Below are 25,185 nucleotides of genomic sequence, written 5' to 3'. Positions count from 1 at the left end.
GGATTCAGTTCCATACTATAAAAAGTTGGTGTGCTTTTCTTTAATTGCTAAATTCCCCAAAAGGAAAACAAATAAATGAGAGAGAGATGCACCAACAATGTCTTTATGAAGGAAGGACACACACCTGTAACAGGGAGTTGCAACAGTATATCCTATATCATCAGCTATGACCACATTTGGAATTTGAAAACCAGCCCAACCGTGATGAAACCAACCTTCATCTCATACTTGTTTTCTTGATAGGAGCTATATGTGACGTTTTGGAACATTACAAATCCATCTTGACTAGGTGCATTCACTACATTGCCATAATTTCGCCATAATACTGGAACCACCAATCTTCCAAGCATTTATGTACTCTTCACGGGACATCCAGCCTTCTGCAGCCTGCTGCCACTTGGCTGCCGAGGGACTCGCTGAACAGAGCCTTCACGGTTGCTGGGATCTAGCAGAGCTTGGTTCCCAGTTGCTGCAGAGCTGGTTCTGGTTCTCCCTGCAGGAAAACAACGGGATGCTAACTGCAGAGCTGTATTGTGACCAACTATCAATTGCTAGCATTGCTCAAATACATAAAATTTGCCCAAAGTTTATCTATAACACGATATACTCTTAAGTTTGCTCCTTTTTGCTTTTATTATTTAAATTTAAATAGCAAGTCAAACATTAAAAAGCAAGTTAACACATGTAAATAAACACAAGCTGTCAGATCAGTAGTTAACATAGCAGTCCATAGATATCACTCTTACTACTTAACATAATATGAGTAATTGTCTCTTGTCTTTCACTCTGTCTTACTGAGGATCATGAACAAAACTATACTTCACCTAGTAAAGTATGTGGGTAATATTCAATATCAGTCATAGAGTAGACCCAATGAAATCAATGGACTATTCTGAGTATTACCAATGTCGGATATCATCCTACAGGATTATGGCATCAAGAACTTTGTTGTTTGAATAAGAAATTTTAAAAGCCAATTTCTTTGTGGACTTGTGATGTCAGCCTTCTTTGACCCATATACAGTGGTGCCTCGCAAGACGAAATTAATCCGTTCCACGAGTCTCTTCGTCTTGCGGTTTTTTCGTCTTGCGAAGCACGGCTATTAGCGGCTTAGCGGCTATTAGCGGCTATTAACGGCTTAGTGGCTTTAAGAAAACAAAGAAACAAACTCGCAAGAACTCACAAGACGTTTCGTCTTGCGAAGCAAGCCCATAGGGAAATTCGTCTTGCGGAACGACTCAAAAAACGGAAAACTCTTTCGTCTTGCGCGTTTTTCGTCTTGCGAGGCATTCGTCTTGCGAGGTACCATTGTATTTATTAATTTGGTCCTATATGCCAGATAACATGTTCTTAGTACCTAAGAAGGTGGATCAGTTTCCCCACCCAATTATGGGCAAGTGGTCATACAAACTGTGGTCATTATGAAATTCTCACTGGGTGCTGCTCATTTAAGGTAACCAAATATTATTACTAAAGGATCTTTTGGTAAATCATGACCAACAATACTGCCAATAGTATTATTTAAGGTAACCAAATATTATTACTAAAGGATCTTTTGGTAAATCATGACCAACAATACTGTCAATAGTATTATTTCTGCCATTAGAGTTCCAGTATTTGTGGAAAGGTTGCAGAATGTGAAATATGTTTACTCTAGAGGCTTGAAAATGCTAGCACTGATCTCTCACTTTGTCTTACTAGTGTTAAATACCATCTGAATAGTAGTTGTGAGCTACAGTCTGACCAAATATTTAAGGAAAGCAGCACACTAAGCCAGACTGAAAGAGGAGCTCAGCTCAACATCAGCAAAGGCTTGCTTCATCCATCAACACTTATTCAGAATTCTTATCCTAAACTTTACTTTTACAAACAATAACTATCCAGGTAGCATAACCAAGTCCACCATCCATTGCCTCTGACTGTCAATACTCCCTGCAACTGGCAAGGGACCTAAAGCCAGCAGAGCTTCTCTCTGTGTATTCCTCCCTCTTTCCTCACCATACAAAAAAAAATATTCTCCCTGCTGACATCATCTTCGATTCTTGGCATAAGAGAGAACTGCTCTGCATTTAGGAATCCTGGGCCTCCTCCAAAATAGCAGGACTATTGAAAGCAACAACTGCGCAACACACATTGAATTTCCGTTAAAAGCAGAAAAGCTTGCACTTCCTCAAACACTTCAGCAACTCGCATCCCTCCCAACTGACTGGTGGGGCTGAGATTCAAGGACACCTTTTGTCTAGATGTCCCAGCTTCTCCTCACTGGGTCCAATTTTATGACAAGGCCTTTTTCCCCCTTACCATTTGCATCAAAGTGAGCAACTATGTGGCATTTCAGGGTGAAAACATAGTTCTTCTAGTACATAATAATTTATCACAATGCTTCAGAAGGGTATATTTCAGATTCCCAAATTAAGATCTAGCAACTATTAAAAGATGGTATTCTATGCACTTGGCACTATAATACTGAATGAAGACATATTCAGGCCTATCTAAAAAAGTAATACTGTAAGCCTGCAACTTACGCGGGGGTAAGTTGCAGGGGATAATGCCAAAATCACATATAGCCAAAGCAGACTGGATGCAATGGCAGGTGGGAGTGCCAAAGACTTTTCTCCCCATATGCCAGCCCCCTTTCTGCCCCCATTTTTTATTTTTATTTTTTGCCAAGCACATAAAGCTGAATGTGCACAAGTTAAATCATGCATGTAAGTTGCTGCCTTGCTGTATTTCCAAACAGCATCCACAGAAGTTACTGCTACGCTAATATAATATAATGTAACACTAATATAACAATGCATATAATAGCACATTGTGTCACCATCACCACAAAGTGGAGAGAACAAGGTAAAAGCAAATCCCGAGCCTTAGGATTCCCTGGGACTCTGGTTTGCAGGGCTGGAGGAAAAGGGTGGGGGGGGAAGTTGATCATCTCTGGCGCCATCTCCCAAGGAAAGCTATACATTTCTTTGTCACTTCACAGAACTGTGGAGCTGAATGTGACCACGAGGGTCATCTAGTCCAACCCCCTGCAATACAAGAATTTTTTTGCCCAGTACGGTGGTACTTCGGGTTACAGACTCCACCAACCCGGAAGTAGTACCTCAGGTTAGGGTTTACCTCAGGATGAGAACAGAAATCACGCGGCGGTGGAGCGGTGGCAGCGGGAGGCCCCATTAGCTAAAGTAGTACCTCAGGTTAAGAACGGACCTCCAGAACAAATTAAGCTCGTAACCAGAGGTACCACTGTATTTTCCCCTTTCATAAGAGTCCATCATTATGTAGACTTGGAATTTTTATTGTGAATGTATCTATCCAAACCCTTGTGCTATTTGAGAAATTTGTTAAAGTCCATCCTTTATGTTATATACCAAGAACTCCAATCAAAATCTTAAAGCAGGAATCAATCCTCCTCCGATGTTACTGTCTATATGGAAATCTGTTTCTATTCCTCTCCAAGCCTTCCTCCTCCTCCAGAACCCAGTCTCTCTACATGACCCTCAACCATAGGAACCAGTCAGCCATTCAGGGAATCCAGTTTCTCACTAGGCTCTCCTGCACACACAGAGAATTGCCAGATACTTTCCCCCAGAGGGTGAAGTGGAAGCTGCAGGAGGCTTTTCATTTGTACAGAGAGGTAAACCCTTTCTACCTCAAACATGATTAATCCTGATGGGGCAGGTGGCTTACCAATGGCCTTTACCAATTCAGCTGCAGGGTGGATCCCTCGACTTCCCCAGAGGGCATTACTGCTCCTAAGTGTCTGCAGCTTCCTTCTGCAATTCCAGCCTGAGAGCCTCATGCTTCCTGGTGCACACAGAGCACTGAAGGGCAAAGAGCAGCCAGTGCCAGCTGCAGATAAAACTGCTGGGCAGCAAGGAAGGGACAAAGAGGGACAGGGCAGAGGAAGGAGTCTCTCTCCTGTGTATATGCAATGGCACACACACAACACTCAACTTTATATTGCCACACGCATACAAAACTGCTCTTGAAGGATTTGCCCAATGTTTTCAAGAACACTGAATTCAGGTATCAAAAAGAATGGACAGAACATTTTAGCCCAGAAGTCTGAATTCCGAAAGCTGAAGATTCCAACGCTGTATCTTAGGATGAACAGAAAAGGAAGCTGTACAAACACTCCAAGCTCAGCCAGAGCATCTCAGAAAAGTAACTCAGCCAGAGCTTTCCAGAGCACATGGCAGCACATGACAGGCTAATGCATTTGACAAAGGGGCCTCTGCACGCATTGCAATGTTCAGGTGTGTCTGGACCAGGCTATCGTGATCCCAAGTAGCAAAAGGCACATGGGTGGCACAATCCAAAATAGCTAAATCTCGGCATGTCACGGGAAGGCCTTCCTCTGTGGACGCAACCCACTCTGCCTTTTTGGTCTTGACATGCAGCCCCCTCAGAAATCACCAGAAATGTAAGTCCCCTCTCCTGCCAAGAAGGTGCATTTAGGATACGCCCAAAAGAAAATATACCGTCTTCCACATTCTCTTAATAAAGTGGTAGTAGTATTAAAAGCTTCCTATGTTTCCTCCCCCCAAATGCCATCTCGTTAAAACTGCAATGAACACTACACAGTGTTAATTTTGTATAAGTTAAAGTACTAACCACATTTACTTGGAAACAGGTTCTGCTGAAATCAATAGTACTTACTATCAAGTAAATGTGTTTAGGATCTGGAAAAAAGAGAATAACTTTTTGAAGGGGATTCTCTTTTGGTCACAGAAGGCTGAATTAAAACCCAGTAGGTAACGAACACACACAACCTGCAAAAGGAGAGAACAGGCAGCAAGAAAACTGGAAAGAGCCAGGGGGACCTTGAGAGAGAGGTGAGCGAGCTGCAGCAGGACTGTAGACCACAGCCTTAGAAACTCTTATTCTCGGAGGTCGAAGGGCAGAGGAAAGTGAAAGTGGTGCAGGGATTTTACTGGTCTTGGCAGAGACAAATGGGGGCTCTAATTCAAAGAGAGACACAGAAACAAATTAGAAACACCACATGGCGATAGACACAGAAACAAACTTGTAAATGCTCAAATATCCCAACAAATGTTCAAAGGTGTATGACTTGAATGCTTTGTTACACAGGGTTATGTAATCATGGCTATTTTTACTCCCCCTATACAATTCACAATTAGTGGAATAATTCTGCATAGATACTTGTATTATGATCTTTTAGCCAGGTTGAAGGATTTAGGAGGAAACAGGGGCTATATCACCTCTATTTCAATCTCTTCAGTTGTCTTCTTGCAATTCTAAGCCATTATGTGATGCACCAAAGGATCTTGATTTTGTAAATATGCATATGGATTTCTGTGAAATGTTCCTGATAAGATACTAAATGACAGAAGCATAAGCAATGCATTGGATCAATTTTGCTCCATTCTATTTACAAAGAGGCACATGCATGGAGAGAAGAGAAAACAAGGCTCACAGGGCAAGGTAAGAAGGAACCTGGTTCTGTTGTAGCAACCTTCATTGTGGCCGTGACCCCACTGACCCACAATGCAGAATGAGGGGCAGGCACAGCTTGGGGGGATTCCTTTGTGCAACAGGGTGAGAAGAGATTCCACACAAGAGGCATTCGTGTTTCTCCCACTTTCCTCAGTCTCAAAATCATTTCCTTCTCTCAACAGTCCTAAATCACCTAAATATGTTCATCCCAACCACTGCACAAGATAACTCACTTACGTGTGGTTAGGATTTTGTGTTTCTGGAGAATGAACTTATACTGCCTTTGTTCTAACTCAATGTAGTGTGGTAAAACTGACACATAAGATCTCTTTAAAGAATTATAATATAATAATCACGATGTCATTATTATTCAACGACTTGCTTCAACTTGTTTTATGCTGCTCGCAAAGAAGCCAGTGTGAAACACTCCAGTTGTTCTGGAGTCGCTCCCATCACCCCTGATCATGCTGGCTGGGGCTGATGGGAGTTGTAGTCCACATCATCTGGAAGGTGCCCAATTGGCTGTCCTTCCCCTGAGCAAGAGTGGCTGACAGATGTTAACGCCTGATGCTTCACACCAGTTCTACCTCTGTGTAAAACCATTCAGCAATGTTGGATAGGAATAAATGACCTGCTATTTTATGTGATCATAAAAGACCTTCATCAACATGTATTGTCACAACATTACCAGAAAAAAATACTGAAGGTCTTTTATGATCACATAAAATAGCAGGTCATATATTCCTATCCAACATTGCTGAAAAAGTGTGGAACAACATGGGACCAGATACCATAAACTTAGGAACTAAAATCTGAAACTAGTGATTTCATGTCAAAAATACCCAATGTGAAAAAGAGGCCTTGCTCCCAAAGGATTGGGAAGTGAGCAATAAAACATCTGGGAGATGGAGGCAGCAAATTATGAGCTATTTCATCTAATGCTTGATCCACCTATATTCGTGGAGACATTACTAAAGAAAGAAGCACAAGCTTTGTTCAAGAAGTGTTAGCATGACTTTTGCAAAGGCAAGTACTGCATCAGCAATCCTCTGAGTGTTAACAAGCATGTTAATAGAGGAAGATATTATATACCGTATTTTTCGCCCTATAGGCGCACCTAGTTTTTTTGGGGGGAAATAAAGGGGGGGATTTTTTCCCCAGGCGTGGGGCTGGGGAAGCCCGAGCTTCCCCCGACCCCAGCCTCCAGAGCAGGCAACTCTCTGCAAGCCGCGGGAGCCCAGCGCCGGGCTCCCGCGCCTTGCGGAGAGCTGTGCGAAGCCTGGAAAGCGAGAGGGGTCGGTGCGCACCGACCCCTCTCGCTCTCCAGGCTTCAGCGAAAGCCTGCATTCGCCCCATAGGACGCACACACATTTCCCCTTCATTTTTGGAGGGGGGAAAGTGCGTCCTATAGGGCGAAAAATACGGTACTTTGAACTCACAAATATCCCCCCACCATAGTGGCAAAAGTTCTCCTCATATGAATCAGTAACTGGTCAAAGAACAGGAAAGAGGATAGATGCAGGATATAAGCTGCAGAGTCCGCAAGGATCTGGAGTGACTGGTAGCATATAATGCAGTCATAATACAATCATATAGATAATTTATGATAGTATTTAATGATGCCAAGCAAATAACCCAATGAAGCAGAAAGCTAATCTGTGAGCAAGCAGGTAAGGGGAGGTAATAATGAAAAGGCTCCTGAGAAAGAAATTTCCTCCAGACCAGGGGACGGTAAGAAGATAAAATAAACAGTTCAAACAATTAAAATAGGGTGCCGAAACCCAGAAAGGCATCCAAATTGCAAGTTGAGAAGCTTAAAAAGTTAGAGTGTTTTTAAAAAACATTTAAAAATAGCAGATAAAACCTTTTTGCAGGAGCAACGCCGAGCCTCTTTATATAGATCCCCGCTGTGCCACCATCTTCCCAGCTAATCTGTATTCGATTTATTGTAAATTATTGCTTATTTTTGGAGCTTTTTAATAGGTTTTATTGGATTTGCTGGTTTTGTAACTGGATTTGTAATGGCTTTTAGCCAAATACAGTAAATGACTGATTGAAAGTATTTAAGTAATTTGAGTCAGGTGTACAGCAGTTCAATAGGAGTAAGTGGGAGAAAATAATTTCAACTTCTGTACACTGATGAGGCCTGAACTGGTAGTGATTAACCAGGAAAGAAATTGGGAGGCCGTGCTGCACCTCTCAAAGAAGATGTTGATGCAACTGCTGTGAAAAAGACAAATTCCAGGCTTGGGGTTATTTATTTATTTATTTATTTATTTAATGTGTCCACCGCCCCTCCTTGAAAGCAGCCCAAAATGCTTGTCTGGTGATCGTAACGTATATGGTGAAAACATGGGTGCCAATTTGGGCCTCTGCCTTCCTACCCTATACATGTAATATGAAGCCTTCAGCTTGCTAGACTGTTTCATCTGGGTACCAGTTTGAGTCTGTAATGCCTTCCATAATCAATTGTGTGGTCGTAGCTGAGAATACATTCCTGGTTGACCCATCTCAAAAGGATACCGTGAAGCTGGGAAAGATGCAGAAGAGGACCACCACCATGGCCAAGGGAGTCGGAACATGATTCCCACTGGGAAAACTAATGTACTTGGAACTTTTTGGTTTAGAAAAGAAAGGAAATTATTGGGGTGGGAAAGCATGATAAAAGTTTATAAAAATTATGCATGTTGTGGAGAAAATGGATAGAAAGAATTTTCTTTTAATATTAGAACCAGAGCCGTACAATGAAACTGTGTGGAAGTTAATTAAAAATGAAACGTAGGAGCGGTTCCTAAAAAGCGTTCTTCAAGTAATCGTTAGCTGGAAGCACAAAGCCAAATGATCATCTGAAGCCAAATGGATGAGACCTGTTCTCCGGATATTATCCAGGTTTTGCAGCAAGCTTCATCAGTCCATAATGCTAAATAATATAGAATACAGAATGGCATTCCAGTTACAATAAACGAATGCCCACAAAATACATGCAATACAGTGGTACCCCGGGTTACGCATGCTTCAGGTTACATACACTTTAGGTTACAGACTCCGCTAACCCAGAAATATTATCTCGGGTTCAGGTTGCTTCAGGCTGAGAACAGAAATTGTGCTCCGATGGTGCGGCAGCAGCGGGAAGCCCCATTAGGTAAAGTGGTGCTTCAGGTTAAGAACAGTTTCAGGTTAAGAATGGACCTCCAGAACAAATTAAGTACGTAACCCGAGGTACCACTGTACCCATCTCATGTTGTATTTTAATCACTCAACACGGTTCATTCAAGACAAAAGGTACTCACAGGCACAGCAAATGTAGAAACTATAGAATGTAGAAACTGGTGATACCAAACATTTAAATACATTACAGGAGCTTGGAATCCTGTTAAAATATAGAGTTTGGGATATACTCGCCGTATAAGACTACCCCCGCCTGCAGCAAACTAGAGGCAGCCCCCCCAAACCTAAAGCCCGCCAAGCGCCGCCGGGGCAGAGCATGCACCCCTCCGCTGCCTCTGTCGTCGCAGCAGCAGCAGCCCGAGGTGAAGCGAGTGAGCCCCGATCGGCCGTCCAGCAAAGCGACGGGATGCGCTCACCGGCTGGTAGTTCTGGCAGTTGTGGGGATGCTCAGCTCCTTGGAGCCCCGGCTGAAGCCGCGCACCACCTTGCCGTGGGAAGGGGAGGCTGCTGCGGTTGCTGCTGCTTCGGGAGGCGGCCAGGGATGGGGGTGGGGGGCAGCTCTTGCCATCCTTCTGCCCGTCGCCGTTCCAAGCTAGCTGCCGCTGCCACCACCTGCCACCACCATATCCGGCGTATAAGACGACCCCTGACTTTGGAGAAGATTTTCCGGGGTTCAAAAGTTGTCTTATACACCAGAACATACAGTACTCACAGGCACAGCAAATGTAGAAACTGGTGATACCAAACATTTAAATACATTACAGGTGCTTGGAACAATGTACACATGATAGAGATTGTTGATAAGGAAATTTGTATGCATTTAAATATATTACAGGTGCTTGGAACAATGTACACATGATAGAGATTGTTGATAAGGAAATTTGTATGGTATTAGCAAATTTCTCCGAGGAGAAGATGGTGAAATGCAAACAGGGGACACAGAAAGGGCTGAACTCCTCAATGCCTTCTTTGCCTCAGTCTTCTCCGATAAAGAAAACAATGCCCGACCTGAAGAATTTGGAGCAAATGATTCAGCAAAGGAAACACAGCCCAGAATAACTAAGGAGATAGTACAAGAATACTTGGCTAGTTTAGATGTATTCAAGTCTCCAGGGCCAGATGAACTGCATCCAAGAGTATTAAAAGAACTGGCAGATGTGATCTCAGAACTACTGGCAGTCATCTTTGAGAATTCCTGGAGAACAGGTGAAGTCCCGGCAGACTGGAGGACGGCAAATGTTGTCCCTATTTTCAAAAAGGGGAAAAGAGAGGACCCAAATAATTACCGCCCAGTCAGTCTGACATCAATACCAGGGAAGATTCTGGAGATCATTAAGAAAACAGTCTGTGAACACCTAGAAAGGAATGCTGTGATCACCAATAGTCAGCATGGATTTCTGAAAAATAAGTCATGTCAGACTAACCTGATCTTGTTTTTTGACAGAATTACAAGCCTGGTTGATGAAGGGAACGCAGTGGATGTAGCCTACCTTGATTTCAGCAAGGCATTTGACAAGGTGCCCCATGATATTCTTGTAAAGAAGCTGGTAAAATGCGGTCTTGACTATGCTACCACTCAGTGGATTTGTAACTGGCTGACTGACCGAACCCAAAGGGTCTCATCAATGGTTCCTCTTCATCCTGGAGAAGAGTGACTAGTGGGGTTCCACAGGGTTCTGTCTTGGGCCCGGTCTTATTCAACATCTTTATCAACGACTTGGATGATGGACTCAAGGGCATCCTGATCAAATTTGCAGATGACACCAAACTGGGAGGGGTGGCTAACACCCCAGAGGACAGGATCACACTTCAAAACGACCTTGACAGATTAGAGAACTGGGCAAAAACAAACAAGATGAATTTTAACAGGGAGAAATGTAAAGTATTGCACTTGGGCAAAAAAAATGAGAGGCACAAATACAAGATGGGTGACACCTGGCTTGAGAGCAGTACATGTGAAAAGGATCTAGGAGTCTTGGTTGACCACAAACTTGACATGAGCCAACAGTGTGACGCGGCAGCTAAAAAAGCCAATGCAATTCTGGGCTGCATCAATAGGAGTATAGCATCTAGATCAAGGGAAGTAATAGTGCCACTGTATTCTGCTCTGGTCAGACCTCACCTGGAGTACTGTGTCCAGTTCTGGGCACCACAATTCAAGAAGGACACTGACAAACTGGAACGTGTCCAGAGGAGGGCAACCAAAATGGTCAAAGGCCTGGAAACGATGCCTTATGAGGAACGGCTAAGGGAGCTGGGCATGTTTAGCCTGGAGAAGAGGAGGTTAAGGGGTGATATGATAGCCATGTTCAAATATATAAAAGGATGTCACATAGAGGAGGGAGAAAGGTTGTTTTCTGCTGCTCCAGAGAAGCGGACACGGAGCAATGGATCCAAACTACAAGAAAGAAGATTCCACCTAAACATTAGGAAGAACTTCCTGACAGTAAGAGCTGTTTGACAGTGGAATTTGCTGCCAAGGAGTGTGGTGGAGTCTCCTCCTTTGGAGGTCTTTAAGCAGAGGCTTGACAACCATATGTCAGGAGTGCTCTGATGGTGTTTCCTGCTTGGCAGGGGGTTGGACTCGATGGCCCTTGTGGTCTATTCCAACTCTATGATTCTATGATATCCTTCTGGTATAATTCCTCTGTGTATTCTTGCCACCTCTTCTTCTGCTTCTGTTAGGTCCTTTCCACTTTTGTCCTTTATTATGGTAATCTTTGTACAAAGTGTTCCTTTCATATCTCCAATTTTCTTGAAAAGATCTCTGGTTCTTCCCATTCTGTTGTTTTCCTCTATTTCTTTGCATTGCTTGTTTAAGAACGCCTTCTTGTCTCTCCTTGCTATTTTTTGCAAACCTACTGATAGGAATTATTTACTTCATTATCATTCTAACCATCCAGTCCAATTAAAAAATAGTCTCCCGCTCAGCCAATTTATTAGACTTAAAAGAAGGACTTCCGGGTCAGCGCCATCGGTGAATGGCAGAGTTCCACCGTTCGGAGGAACGGGCTCCGTAGAAACTGGGTCTTCCCGCCGCGGCGAAGGTGGGGACCCGCTAGAAATCCCAGGCGGAGGAAGCCTGGGAACGTGGGGTTCGGCAGGGCACCAGGAGCGCCCCCCTACTCGCAGGGAATCCCATTTAGGGGCTCCAGAGCAAAGTGGGGTGAGAAGCGCGGTGCTGCAAACTGACTTCTACTTTCACGGAGTGAAGCCGCACAGCCATTGCCGGAGAGCGCTGACTTTTTCCTGTGGACAATTGGATTTAAAACAAGTACCTGTGAGTAGAAATGGAAAATTGGATCAAGAAATTTCTTAATTTGGTAACGAAGCGGGAAGGTTCAAAACAGGAAGTCTGCCTTCCACTTTTTGTATATAGACTAAAGCAAAAACTTTGTAAGCTAAAGCCTGGAAAGCTGTCAAAAAAGTCTAAATTTCCTTCATTTAGAATTACTGAAACCCCCTTGGAAGCAGGAGAAAAGGGGGGAACTTTGTTCAACCCTAGCAGGAGAGGAGTGAAGAAGGACAAGTTTCCACCGTCTCTAACCTGGGAACGGGGTGTCAGAGACAGAAATTGTTGGAGAGGTTCATTGACTGTCAATGGAATATTTTGACAGATAGCTAAAGAAGAGAAACAAGCTGATTCCAATGTTGCCTTTTGCATTTTAAAGAAACAAAATATCTGAAAAATATCTGAAAAATGAAAGTAATTTTCCTTTGTTGGACTTGCCTAAAAAAAAATGGATACAAATAGAAATTGCCTCCTCTAGAGGGAGCTTGTCAAATTGTTGCTGCAGTACATTTGAGGGCTCAACAGATGTGAGATTAAGACCGTGGGAACAGGCTTTTCTGACCTTGACTAAAGATGAGTTGGAAAGAAGAATGGGTGCTTGCCTTATGCAAGACAAGTGCCCTGCTGGAACAGATGCATGAGAAGATGGACTTGATGAATGAGAAAATGGATTTGACTGTTGCAGTTAATAACTGTGGGCAAATAGGGAATATTGATACAGAAATTATCCAGGGACCAACTCATGAATCTGTACTGACTGGGCAAGTGCAGAAGATAATGGAGGAGGATGCGGTTGCACCCCAAATAATACAAATGGATAGTCCCGAGGCCCTACAGGAGTATGAGCCGTTGTCATTGAAGATTGAAGTTGGAGTGGGCCAGGGGGCGTCTGGAGTTGAGGAGGTTCCCAACGCTGGAGAGACCGTGGAATATGCTTTTAAATACTTTTTGGACTATATTGAGGATTGTGGGGAGTGGGACTGTGGGGAATGGGCGGGTTTGATGAAGGGAGATGGAGACAATTTTGGCTTGGAATCCCCCAGAGGCCTACCCCTCAATGAGAAAGGAAAGAAACTAAGAAAGAGACCAACAAAAGACAAGGAAAAGGGCAAGTATAAACAACAAGAAGAAGAATTGCAGAAGGGACATGGAAGAGACTTAAGGGCCTCAGACATAAGGCTTCCAGGTTGATGGACTAGATGGAATGGACAGTAAGAACTGACACGATCCGAGACCAGGAAGAAGGGACGTTGGATGAAGATTGGAAGAAAATTTATAAAGAAAATTTTCTATTTGGGGAATTGGCTAAAAATTAATGAATGTTAGGGAAAATGTTGGAATGAACCTATATGACTTTAGCAGAAATGATATCAGGAGTAATGTATATTTGATAACTAAGATTCAAGCTTTAAGGTGTTTTAGGGTAAGATAAGGTTAAATTAATTAAGGTAATGTGAATGATAGAATATGGGGAAAGATGGAAAGGATTGGTTGAGTTAATTATTAGATTAAATTAGGTTAGGATAAATTTTTTAACAAAAATTGAGAAAGATGGAAAGAATTTGCTGAAATAACTAATTAAACTAGAATACAAAAAGGGAGGTGTGAGGAAGTCAATGAAACAAGCAAATGGAAGTTTTAGATATGTAATCTGGGATTTGTGTTGTTTTCTTTTTATCTTTTTGTTGTATTGTTGTATTGGTTTTTGTGTTTTTTCCTTTTTTTTCTTTGTCTATTATAGTGTTGTTTTTAAATGTTTTTTCTCCTTATAATTCTGAAAACTACTAATAAATATTATTTTTTTTAAAAAAATATTAGACTTAAAAGTTCTTCCCTTGATACTGATTTTTTTTAAAAAAAATGCTGCATCCCTTTTGTGATGGGACGATGAGCTGCTTGTGCGTAAAATCCAAGTCCCTCAGAGTTTGGTCAAGTTTGCAAACCTCTGTCTGTAACGGAGCCCCTTAAACATGGCTCCGTCAGTCGCTAGCAGATTCCGACAGTGGTTGCTTTCGGAATCGTTTCCAACATAAAAGCTCCTTAACGGAAACACGTCTTCTGGACTCTCTGCGTGACAGTTTCCGGCGAGGAGTGGGTGTCCCTACAGGAGGTCCTGAAACCTCCCCACTGTTTTCGCTGGAGGTGTCTCTGAGCCATCCCTCCAGCTCACCTCCTCTCCCCCTACTGGTTCCCTCTTCAGCTGCTGAGTCTCTCCCAACCTGTGTGAGCCCTTTCACCTCCCTTCCTTCCGATGGCAGTTCCCTGACACCTTTCCTCTTCATTAAGAGATAGAGGCTATCTGGAGGAAATAATTCAAATGGCCTTTGAGAGGGCTAAAAGAACTTCTAGGCAGGAATTGTTGGTACCGAAACCCAAAAACAATCAGGACAGGATTTTTGGTTCTATAGAGTACAACTATTTATCTTCTTCTATTGAAAGAGTGGTTACGAGACATTGGCACATCATTCCCCATATTCCAGGCTGTGAAAATGTGCCCATTTTAGGCAAAAGGCGTACTAGATCGCTTTAGGGACATTCTTTCCCACACTGATCTACTTGAATACCATAATGACGACCCACACACTACGCTGAAAAGGGCATTATAGATGCAGTCATTGCACATGTTGAAGATTTGCTTTGCCCGTGAAATCATTTACCAACACAATAAATGGGCGAAAGATTGTCTTGCAACAGTTTACAAATTGTTCTACAAAAAATTGTGTGTACTGTATCTGTTGTGCTTGCGGGCTTCTTTATGTAGGTCCTGTGCAATCAGGACTGGAACTTATGAGCAAAGGTCCAAAATATGCAATGCTTGCCTACACGCCCCGTTAGCCCAGCATTTCCAGCAAGAGGCCCATACTGAAAATGACCTGAGTTTTTTCATCCTGTGGACTTTAAAAAAACTACCTTTTAGATCTGTTGGTGTATGAAGAGCCTTGATACAAAAAGAGTACAAATTAATATTTCAACTAGGAACCTTGTTTCCAAAAGGTTTGAATACTGAATTTGACCCTGGTTGTTATATATAAATCTATTTTTGTGTCTTTCTTTGTTTAGCAATAACAGGGAAGTGTTACTGTACCTTTAACCATGTATGAATGTGATTATTGATTCCAAGCACCTGTAATGTATTTAAATGTTTGGTATCACCAGTTTCTACATTTGCTGTGCCTGTGAGTACCTTTTTTCTTGAGTGAAATGTGTTGAGCGATTAAGATACAACATGAGATGGGTATTGTGTGTATTTTGTGGTCGTTCATTTACTGTAACTGGAATGCCATTCTGTATTATTCCATATTATTTAGCATTATGGACTGATGAAGTTTGCTGCAAAACCTGGATAATATCCGGAGAACAGGTCTCATCCATTTGGCTTCAATTGATCATTTGACTTTGCGCTTCCAGGTAACGACTACTTGAAGAATGCTTTTTAGCAACCACTCCTACGTTTGTGGCTTTGTGCTTCCAACGACTATTTGTTCCAGCTATGTTGACATACTTATTGCATACGTAACCAGTACAGCAATGACAGAGACACTGGTACATTCTATGTTTATGAGTAGCTCCAGGCTTGGTTATGCACACTGCACTTTAGTTTGCTCATTGTCTAGTTGATTTATGAGGTTATATACTTATTCTAGTAAAATTGTTGTTTATATTCATACGCCAGTTCTGGTGTTGTTGGAAAGAAAGTGAAGTCAGCAGCCACTTCTCTGTTCCAAGCTTTGCCTTCCAAAAGCTGCTTTTCCAATAACAAAACAAAAAAAGAGGACTATTTTGTGTGCACTATGTAATTTGATGCTTAATTCAGAGGAGCCACAAATGTCAGGCTGCAGCAGTTGCTCCTCTCCACACAGCAGCACTCTTCTCCTCAATCAGAAAGATGGGGGGGGGGGAATGAGGGCTCTTTGCTTATTTCAATGCCCCCTCTCAGCCTTAAAAAGCAAGATCTATAGTCCTGACGTGACAAGAGTGCTACAATGAAAGTGGGGAGTAGGTGAACAGGAAGGCAAGATCTGGGCAACTTTTAGCACAGCTCAGGGTGGTAGATACAATATCAGAGATGGGAGAAATTAACAAGCAATGCCCAAAAGCAGAATAAATCCAGGGGGTTGTATGTGGGACCTCGGCCTTTGATCAGTAGGAAGCCATCCAGTTAAGTGGTCTAGCGCTGCAGACTCCAGTACGGACCAGAAGAATTAACAGATCATTAGGTATGTGAATGCATGAATGAATGCTCACCAACATGCAACCGAGAAGGGCCCTGAAAGAAACCAGAGGGCAGCCTGTTGTGCTCAGCTCCCCACCTCCTGCAAGCTTGTCTCCTGTTGACCCACTTTCTTTCCTTCTCACACGTGTGCCTTCATCTCAACTGCCATGTCTTCCTAGTGGCTGAACAGCTTCCCCATAGTCTTCACAGTTTCTACCGCAAACTCACCTTTTCTGTGCTGCCTTCTAGTACTTAGGCCTCATCTCCCTGGTCCTCTGCCTCCCGCTTTATAAAGCCTTGTTTTTGCCCTTCTCTTGAATGAGACTGTAACCCAGAAACCAGATTATATCCAGTGCTAAGCACAAACATGGTCAGAATTGCTGTGAAGGGGCCTTGGCTAAGAACAGACGGTGCTATGACATAAAATAAGGCCACCAAAGAACTACTGCTTCTGGTCAACATAGATATGCTAATTAGAAGCAATAATTCTGAACTATGACAGGCAAAATGTTCATTCCTGAACTGTAGAAGAACAGTAAACAAGGTGAACAAAATTGTATCTGCTCTAATATTGTTAATATTTACTGATCTTTCAAATGCTGCCTGAGAAACAGACATAAAGGGTGATCTGGAATGTATATCATATTGGGACTGCAAAGCTCAATGCACTTTGACAAGTGTAATTGAAACTCAAAAGAATTTACTTCCCAAGAAGCCTAGTTAGGATTAGACTGAACGCAACACAAGAATGTACAGTTGCATTTTATTGAAAACTTGCTGACTCAGCAATAGCTCAGCGGCAGAGCTTTCCCTGACATCTCCAGGGGAAAAGACACACGTGAAACCCAGGAGAACAGCTGCCGGTCAGTGTTGACAACACTAAGCTAAACAAATGGCTGACTCATAACAAGAGGGTTTCCTATAGTCCCAGGAACAGGATGTTATCTACAGCTTAGAAAGTGGATGTTAAAAATCAGTAAAATAAATTCATGCAGAGAGTGGCACTTATTTTTTTAAATCTTTGGTTTTAATGGATTGTGTGCAAAAGAGGATCAGGCTTGAGTGATATAGAAAATATCAGAGGTCAGTAAATGGACATTTCACAAATTCTAATTTCAACTGCATAGCAAAGAAAGTAGTTTTTAAAATGGCTTTATACTTTCAAAGATGTATAACTTCAGTCAGATTTGTGTGATTTATACAATTCTCTGTTTGCAACTTGAAAGCTATTAAGATATGGAAAGAAAATGATACTATAGGCCCATCCTAGCAGCTTAACATCTTCTTCAAATTGAGAACTGACTGTGGAAAATAATCAAAATGTAGGAGAGGTACTCAGATGCTTAAAGATACTCTTATCGTTGCTACTAGTTTCCCTGGCACAAATTAAGCCCTGATGAGCAGCAGCCTTTAACAAGCACCTCTTTCCTTAAGGGGTGGGGCACCACTAACCTCGCGCTGGCTCAGGAGCAGCCTCAGCACTGACAAGCCTCTGCCCAGCACACATGGAGCGCAGCATCTGGAAAACAGCCAAAGGTGCCACATTCATGCGCAAAAGGTCCAGCAGAATCCTAGAAGGGAACATAGGTAGACATTAAAAGTACTATACTAACAATTCATTGTCTGGAAATTAGATTTCCTGATTTGTTTCTTGTTGCTGGGTTGTTGTTTTTTGGTTTTTTCCCCAAAAACGCAGACTGCAGTTCACATTCTCTTTAACTTAGGCCCTGTTTTATGTGAAAGTGTCATAGAATCATAGAATTGTAGAATTGGAAAGGATCACGAGGGTCATCTAGTACAACCCCCCGCAATGCAGGAGTATTTTGCCGTCCAACGTGCAGCTCCAACCCACAACCCTAAGATTAAGAGTCACATGCTCTACCGACTGAGCTATCCTACAGTCAATTAGTCTTGAAACAGTTACAAAAAAATGTCCTGCAAATTCAAATTCAGTGCATAGGTATTATCCCCATATTGTGGACTGGACTGGAGACAATGTGGCTTACAACATACCATTTATCCCCACAAGGTGCGTGAGCTTTCTGGTCTGTGGGCCTAAGATGACCTTTAAGCCATGTCCACCCGCCCTACACCAGATGCCATATATGATGCCAGGTGTGAGGCAGGTAATGCTGTAGCTTTGAAACCCCACACAACCAGCTGATTGTTGGGTCTTGGAAAGTACTGAGCACTAAGCTTGACAATCAGCTGGTTGTCCGCATTTTGTTGGCTATGCCTTTGCATGCATGGGCAAAAACGCACCACCCGACTCCGTTATGTCCATTGGCTGTCAGGTGGGCAGCCCTACCCACTTTTATTTTTATTGTTGTTGTTATATGCTGCCCATCTGGATTGGCCCATCCACTCTGGGTGGCTTCCAGCAAAATATTAAAACACAAAAAAACTCAAACATTCAAAACTTCCCTGTACAGGGCTGCCTTCAAATGCCTTCTAAAAGCCAGAGAGATGTTTACATGGGGCAGGGGGAGATAGCTCAGTTGGTTAGAGCATGGTGCCGAGAACACCAATGTTTGATCCCCATACGGGACAAATGCGTATTCCTGCTTTGCAGGGGGTTGGACTAGATGATCCTGAGTGTCCCTTCCAACTCTACAATTCTATGATCCTATGGCTGCCTGAATCCAGTTCCACAGCCCTGCCGGGAACTATCATTCATACTGCAACTGAGACTGACGGAGGGAGTGGCTTACAGAAAAACTTTGAGCATAAGAGGTAAAAAACGAAGGTCCTGGGAGCTCTGAGTAACACAGGCAGGAGTACCTCTCTGCTGCCAGCTAATGCTGATTCCTCTAAGAGTGGTAGCTTAGAGCAGATGCCACTTATAGACTACTCTGGGCTCCCTGGCCCCATAAGATACTCTTTCCTGCTACATAATATAGTTGGGGGGGGCGGGTGGAATTCAAACATGTCACATGTAGTGCCTCTGACTCCTGTGGTTGTGGGAGCACTTAAGAGGAGTGCCAAGTGGCACTATTTCACTTCCTCTGCAATGTTATGTAGTGGCATTGGAGGGAGTCACCATCAAGGGACAGGGGCCTCCGAACAGCTGGCAGGCGAAGGCTTCCTTGCTCCCACAGGGAACTGGTTGCTTTTCGTGAAGCTGGTGCTGTTCTGTCCTTGCTATGACTGTCTGTGCGGTTTCAAGAGATCTTCTGTGGGTGGTGTTAGAATTCCTGCTCCATGATTGCTGTCATGGGATTGTTGTCCTTCACATGAGAGTGTATGTTTTGACTCCACACAGTGGGAAGTGACGGAGACAGGATGTTTGTGTTCCTGTGTTCCGTGAAGTGGGACTATTGACCTTTGTCCTTTTTCTCTTTGCTGTCTGATGCTAGAGAGGGAGCCATGTTGCAGTGCTCTGTGTGTGTTTATATGTAAATAAAGTAGATTAGCCAAAATGCTGTGTTGCTGAGGTCTGTTATGCAAACTGCGAACACTCTGTGGACCCCTAACTGTGCCTGTGTCTGTTGGCATCGGTTGCTGTGATGTTCGGGCAGAAGAAAGCTTTTGACACTCCCGAATGAAAGACCAGGAGGGAGAGAACATGCCAGTCGGGCATGCGCCTCTGCCAGGGTCCTACTCGAGTGTAGGACGAGCTCCTGACATGTGGGTGGGTGTTATTCCATGAATAATAATAATAATAATAATAATTTATTATTTATACCCCGCCCATCTGGCTGGGCCTCCCCAGCCACTCTGGGCGGCTTCCATAAAAACCCAAAATACAATAAAATATCACACGTTAAAAACTTCCCTGAACAGGGCTGCCTTAAGATGTCTCCTGAATGTCAGGTAGTTGTTTATCGCTTTGACATCTGCTGGAAGGGCGTTCCACAGGGAGGGCGCCACTACCGAGAAGGCCCTCTGCCTGGTTCCCTGTAGCTTTGCTTCTCGCAGTGAGGGAACCGCCAGAAGGCCCTCGGCGCTGGACCTCAGCGTCCGGGCAGACTGATGGGGGTGGAGACGCTCCTTCAGGTATACTGGACCGAGGCCATTTAGGGCTTTAAAGGTCAGCACCAACACTTTGAATTGTGCTCGGAAACGTACTGGGAGCCAATGCAGGTCTTTCAAGACCGGTGTTATATGGTCTCGGCGGCCGCTCCCAGTCACCAGTCTAGCTGCCGCATTCTGGATTAGTTGTAGTTTCCGCGTCACCTTCAAAGGTAGCCCCACGTAGAGCGCATTGCAGTAGTCCAAGCGGGAGATAACCAGAGCATGCACCACTCTGGCGAGACAGTCCGCAGGCAGATAGGGTCTCAGCCTACGTACCAGATGGAGTTGGTAAACAGCTGCCCTGGACACAGATTTGACCTGTGCCTCCATGGACAGCTGTGAGTCCAAAATGACTCCCAGGCTGCGCACCTGGTCCTTCAGGGGCACAGTTACCCCATTCAGGACCAGGGAATCCTCCACACCTGCCCGCCTCCTGTCCCCCAAAAACAGTACTTCTGTCTTGTCAGGATTCAACCTCAATCTGTTAGCCGCCATCCATCCTCCAACCGCCTCCAGACACTCACACAGGACCTTCACCGCCTTCACTGGTTCTGATTTAAAAGAGAGGTAGAGCTGGGTGTCATCCGCATACTGATGAACACCCAGCCCAAACCTCCTGATGATCTCTCCCAGCGGCTTCATATAGATGTTAAAAAGCATGGGGGAGAGGACAGAACCCTGAGGCACCCCACAAGTGAGGGCCCAAGGGTCTGAACACTCATCCCCCACCACCACTTTCTGAACACGGCCCAGGAGGAAGGAGCGGAACCACTGTATAACAGTGCCCCCAGCTCCCAGCCCCTCAAGACGGTCCAGAAGGATGCTATGGTCGATGGTATCAAACGCCGCTGAGAGATCCAGCAGAACTAGGAAACAGCTCTCACCTTTGTCCCTAGCCCGCCGGAGATCATCAACCAGTGCGACCAAGGCAGTTTCAGTCCCATGATGAGGCCTGAATCCCGACTGGAAGGGATCCAAATGGTCCGCTTCTTCCAGGCGTGCCTGGAGTTGTTCAGCAACCACTCGCTCAATCACCTTGCCCAGGAATGGAAGATTTGAGACTGGGCGATAGTTGGCCATCGTGGCCGCATCTAAAGATGGTTTTTTAAGAAGCGGTTTAATAACCGCCTCTTTCAGCGGGTCTGGGAAGGCTCCCTCACGGAGGGAAGCATTCACCACCCCACGAAGCCCATCGCCCAGTCCTTCCCGGCTAGCTTTTATAAGCCAGGATGGGCAAGGATCCAGGAGACAGGTGGTTGGTTTCACTCGTCCAAGCAGCCTGTCCACATCCTCGGAGGTAACAGGTTGAAATTGATCCCACTCAACTTGACTAGACAGAACTCTAGCACTCTCCCGCCCCGGCCCTGCTCCCACGGTGGAGTCTACTTCTTCCCGAATCTGGGCGATTTTATCTGCAAAAAACTTTGCAAAATCATTGCAGGAGAACATGTGGCCCGTACTGGGCCCCGATGTTGCAGGTGGTTCCGCTAAATTGTGAACCACCTGAAAAAGTCTCCTGCTGCTGTTTTCTGCAGATGCAATAGAGGCGGTGAAGAAATTCTTCTTCGCCGTCGCTATCGCCACTTGGTAGGCTCGACGTTGAGCTCTAACCTGTGTCCGGTCAGATTCGGAATGAGTTATCCGCCACCGGCGCTCTAGCCGTCTCAACGATTGTTTCATTGCCCTCAGATCCGTGGAAAACCACGGGGCTGTCCGGGCTCCATGCAATCGGAGAGGGCGCTTCGGAGCCAAACAGTCAATAGCCCTGGTTAACTCCACATTCCAGCGGGCCACCAGGGAATCGGCTGAAAGGCCATCAACATGGGATAAAGCATCCCCTACCACTCTCTGGAAACCATTTGGATCCATTAAGTGGCGGGGGCGGACCATCCGAATTGGTCCCACCTCCCTGCAGAGGGGATGGGTCGCAGAGAAGTCCAGTTGCACCAGGAAGTGATCTGACCATGGCACTTCTTTCATTTCGCTTTTACTTAGTGTCAGATCACCAACATCCATAGAGGTAAACACCAGGTCCAAGGCATGTCCACGGCTATGGGTTGGGCCAGACTTATTCAGGGACAGCCCCATGGAGGCCATGCTTTCCACGAAGTCCCGAGCGGCCCCTTGTAAGGTCGTGTCGGCATGGATGTTAAAATCCCCTAGGACGACCAGGCTGGGTGTCTCCAGGAGAACATCCGCCACGACCTGAAGCAGCTCGGGCAGGGAATCCTTGGTGCAGCGGGGAGGTCGGTACACCAAAAGGAATCCTGTACTGCCCCTATTGCCCAACTTCCAGAACATGCACTCAGAAAACTGGGTCTTCCCAATAGGACGCCCGGTGCAAACTAATGACTTCCTAAAAATCACTGCAACCCCCCCTCCCCGCCCACGTGACCTGGGTTGCTGTGCGTAAGAGAAACCTGGTGGACAAGCAGCGGCAAGGACAGGCCCATCTGCTTCATCCAACCAAGTCTCTGTTACACATGCCAGGTCAAATCCTCCATCCATGATCAAGTCATGGATGGCAGTGGTCTTACGAATCATTGACCTGGCATTGCACAGCAGCACCTTCAGGTCACGTGGGTATCCCTTGCTGATTCTAGTATCCATCCGGACAGGACCAGACCCGGAGGCAGGGATAGTCCTCAGACAACGACTAAACCTGCCTCCTCTGTAATGACATGGTCTGGTCTTAGCGTAACTCCTCCTCCTACCCGTGATCACTGAGATCGGTTGTCCCAGTGCATCCCCCCCTGTGGAACATGCCCCAGCCATTTTGTGGGCTGGGGCCCACTCCCCGGCAGCCCTGAACCCTCCCCCTAAAAACAAAATAACACCTTAAACAAACAAACAAAACCAATAAAACAATACAAACAAAAAAAATGTAAAAATTACAAAAACATCAAAATAAAAAAAATAATAATTCCCCAAGCCCAACCAAACATCCATCCCACCCCCACCCCCCACATACAAAAAATCCAAAGAAAATTTTTAAAAACATTTTAAAAACACTCTGTGCCTCTCCGGCAGTAACAACTGTCCTAGTGAGGCCTGTCAGGCCCCGCCCCGGGCCAGGTGGTAAGTGGCAGGGAGGAGCAGGGCCCTCAGGCACTCACTCAGGGGACTCCTCCTGGGCAGCAGGCAGCAAGCAGCACGCAGTCCTTGTGAGGCTTCAGGCCCCGCCCCAGGCCAGATGGTAAGTGGCAAAAGCAGGGCCCACAAGCACTCACTCAGGGAGTCTTCCTGGGCAGCAGGCCGCAAGCAGCACGCAGTCCTTGTGAGGCCCCAGGCCCTGCCCCAAGCCAGATGGTAAGTGGCAAAAGCAGGGCCCACAAGCACTCACTCAGGGAGTCTTCCTGGGCAGCAGGCCGCAAGCAGCACGCAGTCCTTGTGAGGCTTCAGGCCCCGCCCCAGGCCAGATGGTAAGTGGCAAAAGCAGGGCCCACAAGCACTCACTCAGGGAGTCTTCCTGGGCAGCAGGCCGCAAGCAGCAGGCAGTCCTTATGAGGCCCCAGGCCCTGCCCCAAGCCAGATGGTAAGTGGCAAAAGCAGGGCCCTCAGGCACTCACTCAGGGAGTCTTCCTGGGCAGCAGGCCGCAAGCAGCACGCAGTCCTTATGAATGCTTGTTTTATTTAATAATGGGTTTACACACACCCCTCCAGCTTTTCACCTGTCCTTATTTATCTGCAATCTGCCTGGAGTCCCATCAGGGCAAAAGGCAGGGAGTAAAGAACAAGTGGCGATTACAGTAATCATAGCCTGGCTTAGCAATGCGGAGCCTTTGATTCCCCCTCCGGCTTTTGTGTGCCGCCTTTCGCGCGAGGGTCGCGGGGCGGATTACAAAGGCGCGTCACGTTACACCGCCCCGCCCCCCCCCCGCTCACTTGAACACTTCCGGGTCGAGGCCGCTCCCCGCCGCCTGCGCCAGCTCGAACAGTTCTGCCTCTTCCGCCGTGAGGAGCTTCCTCCGGGGGCGAGGCGCTCCGGCCCCCGCCTTCGCCAGCCCCGCCGCCGCCGTCGCCGCCTCCGCGCCCGGGCCAGACATCGCCCCGCCAGCCGGCGCGAAAGGCATGCTGGGAGCGTCGCCGCGCCCCGGCGCCCGGCCCTGCCGCGAAGAACTCTGGGAAGCGAAGTTGGTCGGAGGCGGGGAGGCGAGTCGCGCACGCGCGGCCCCTGCGCAAAAGCCCCGCGCCGCGTCCTCCTCCCGCGCTCCGGGCGGCGGGGAAGCCGGGAGGAAGCAGCCCCGCGCGCGCGCTCAAGGGGCCGGAGGCCGCCCGACGAGCCAGGCAGCAGCCGAGGAGCCTCGGCGGCGCGGAAGCAGCGCCCCCCCCCGGGCTGCCCTCGCCTGAGCCCTCGGTGCTCCCGCTCAGTCTCAGAAGGGGGGGGGGGCAGATTCCTGGGGCGCCCCCCGGCCAGGACCCGCTCTCCGGTCTGGACGAGGCAGACATGGCAGAAGTAGAGCGGGGGGGGGGTTCTCCCTCCCTCCCCCCGCCAGGAGCGAGGGGCGGCCCTGTGGTGCAGGATCCGTTTCACTTACTGCAGCCTCTCTTGAAAGACTCGCCCTGCAGGTGTCTCCTAGACCCTTGGCCTCCTTCCTGGCTTCGGCCTGGGGAGAGGCCCTCCCTGGACCCGAGGCTTGAAGAACTGCTGCCCAGTTGTTCCTCCCTCCCTGGCCAGGGGTCCAAGGGGGCTGTGGCTGCACAAATACTGCGGCCCTACTCTTTCTAGCTTGTGCTAGGTCCTGTGGTGGTCATACTAGGAGGTCCTGCAATGCTGTGTTCTACAGTGGTACCTCAGGTTACATACGCTTCAGGTTACAGACGCTTCAGGTTACAGACTCCGCTAACCCAGAAATAGTACCTCGGGTTAAGAACTTTGCTTCAGGATGAGAAAAGAAATTGGGCTCTGGCGGCACGGAGGCAGCAGGAGGCCCCATTAGCTAAAGTGGTGCTTCAGGTTAAGAACAGTTTCAGGTTAAGAACGGACCTCCAGCAAATCAAGTTCTTAACCTAAGGTACCACTGTACTTAAATTGCTG

The 25,185-nt window shown here is 46.1% G+C and overlaps 2 protein-coding genes across 2 annotated transcripts in view; one reads left to right on the top strand and one right to left on the bottom strand.

Annotated features, from left to right (window-relative positions):
- Positions 1 to 25,185, top strand: part of TNFSF4 (TNF superfamily member 4) — a 51,922-nt gene that overhangs the window by 1,485 nt on the left and 25,252 nt on the right. The gene's annotated exons all lie outside the window — the stretch shown is intronic.
- LOC308586610 (mitotic-spindle organizing protein 2A-like) lies at positions 88 to 24,208 on the bottom strand. Its single transcript, XM_081193355.1, has 4 exons — positions 24,033 to 24,208; positions 17,586 to 17,704; positions 4,827 to 4,964; positions 88 to 493 (listed from the first exon to the last, which is right to left on the bottom strand). The coding sequence occupies exons 1-4, from the start codon at positions 24,191 to 24,193 to the stop codon at positions 351 to 353; spliced, it is 561 nt and encodes a 186-aa protein (XP_081049481.1). The 5' UTR covers positions 24,194 to 24,208; the 3' UTR covers positions 88 to 350.

Source organism: Podarcis bocagei (genome assembly GCF_964188305.1).
Source record: "Podarcis bocagei genome assembly, chromosome: 5".
NCBI classification, from domain to species: Eukaryota; Metazoa; Chordata; class Lepidosauria; order Squamata; family Lacertidae; genus Podarcis; species Podarcis bocagei.
This window is presented reverse-complemented; position numbering and strand designations above follow the sequence as displayed.

Coding starts and splice junctions, on each gene's coding strand:
- LOC308586610 (XM_081193355.1), bottom strand. CDS start 24,193: ATGTCTGGCCCGGGCGCGGAGGCGGCGACGGCGGCGGCGGGGCTGGCG. Junction 4,965..17,585: donor TGCTCCTGAGCCAGCGCGAG/GTTAGTGGTGCC, acceptor TCTTTGAATTAG/AGCCCCCATTTGTCTCTGCC. Junction 494..4,826: donor TCGCTCACCTCTCTCTCAAG/GTCCCCCTGGCT, acceptor GTTTTCCTGCAG/GGAGAACCAGAACCAGCTCT.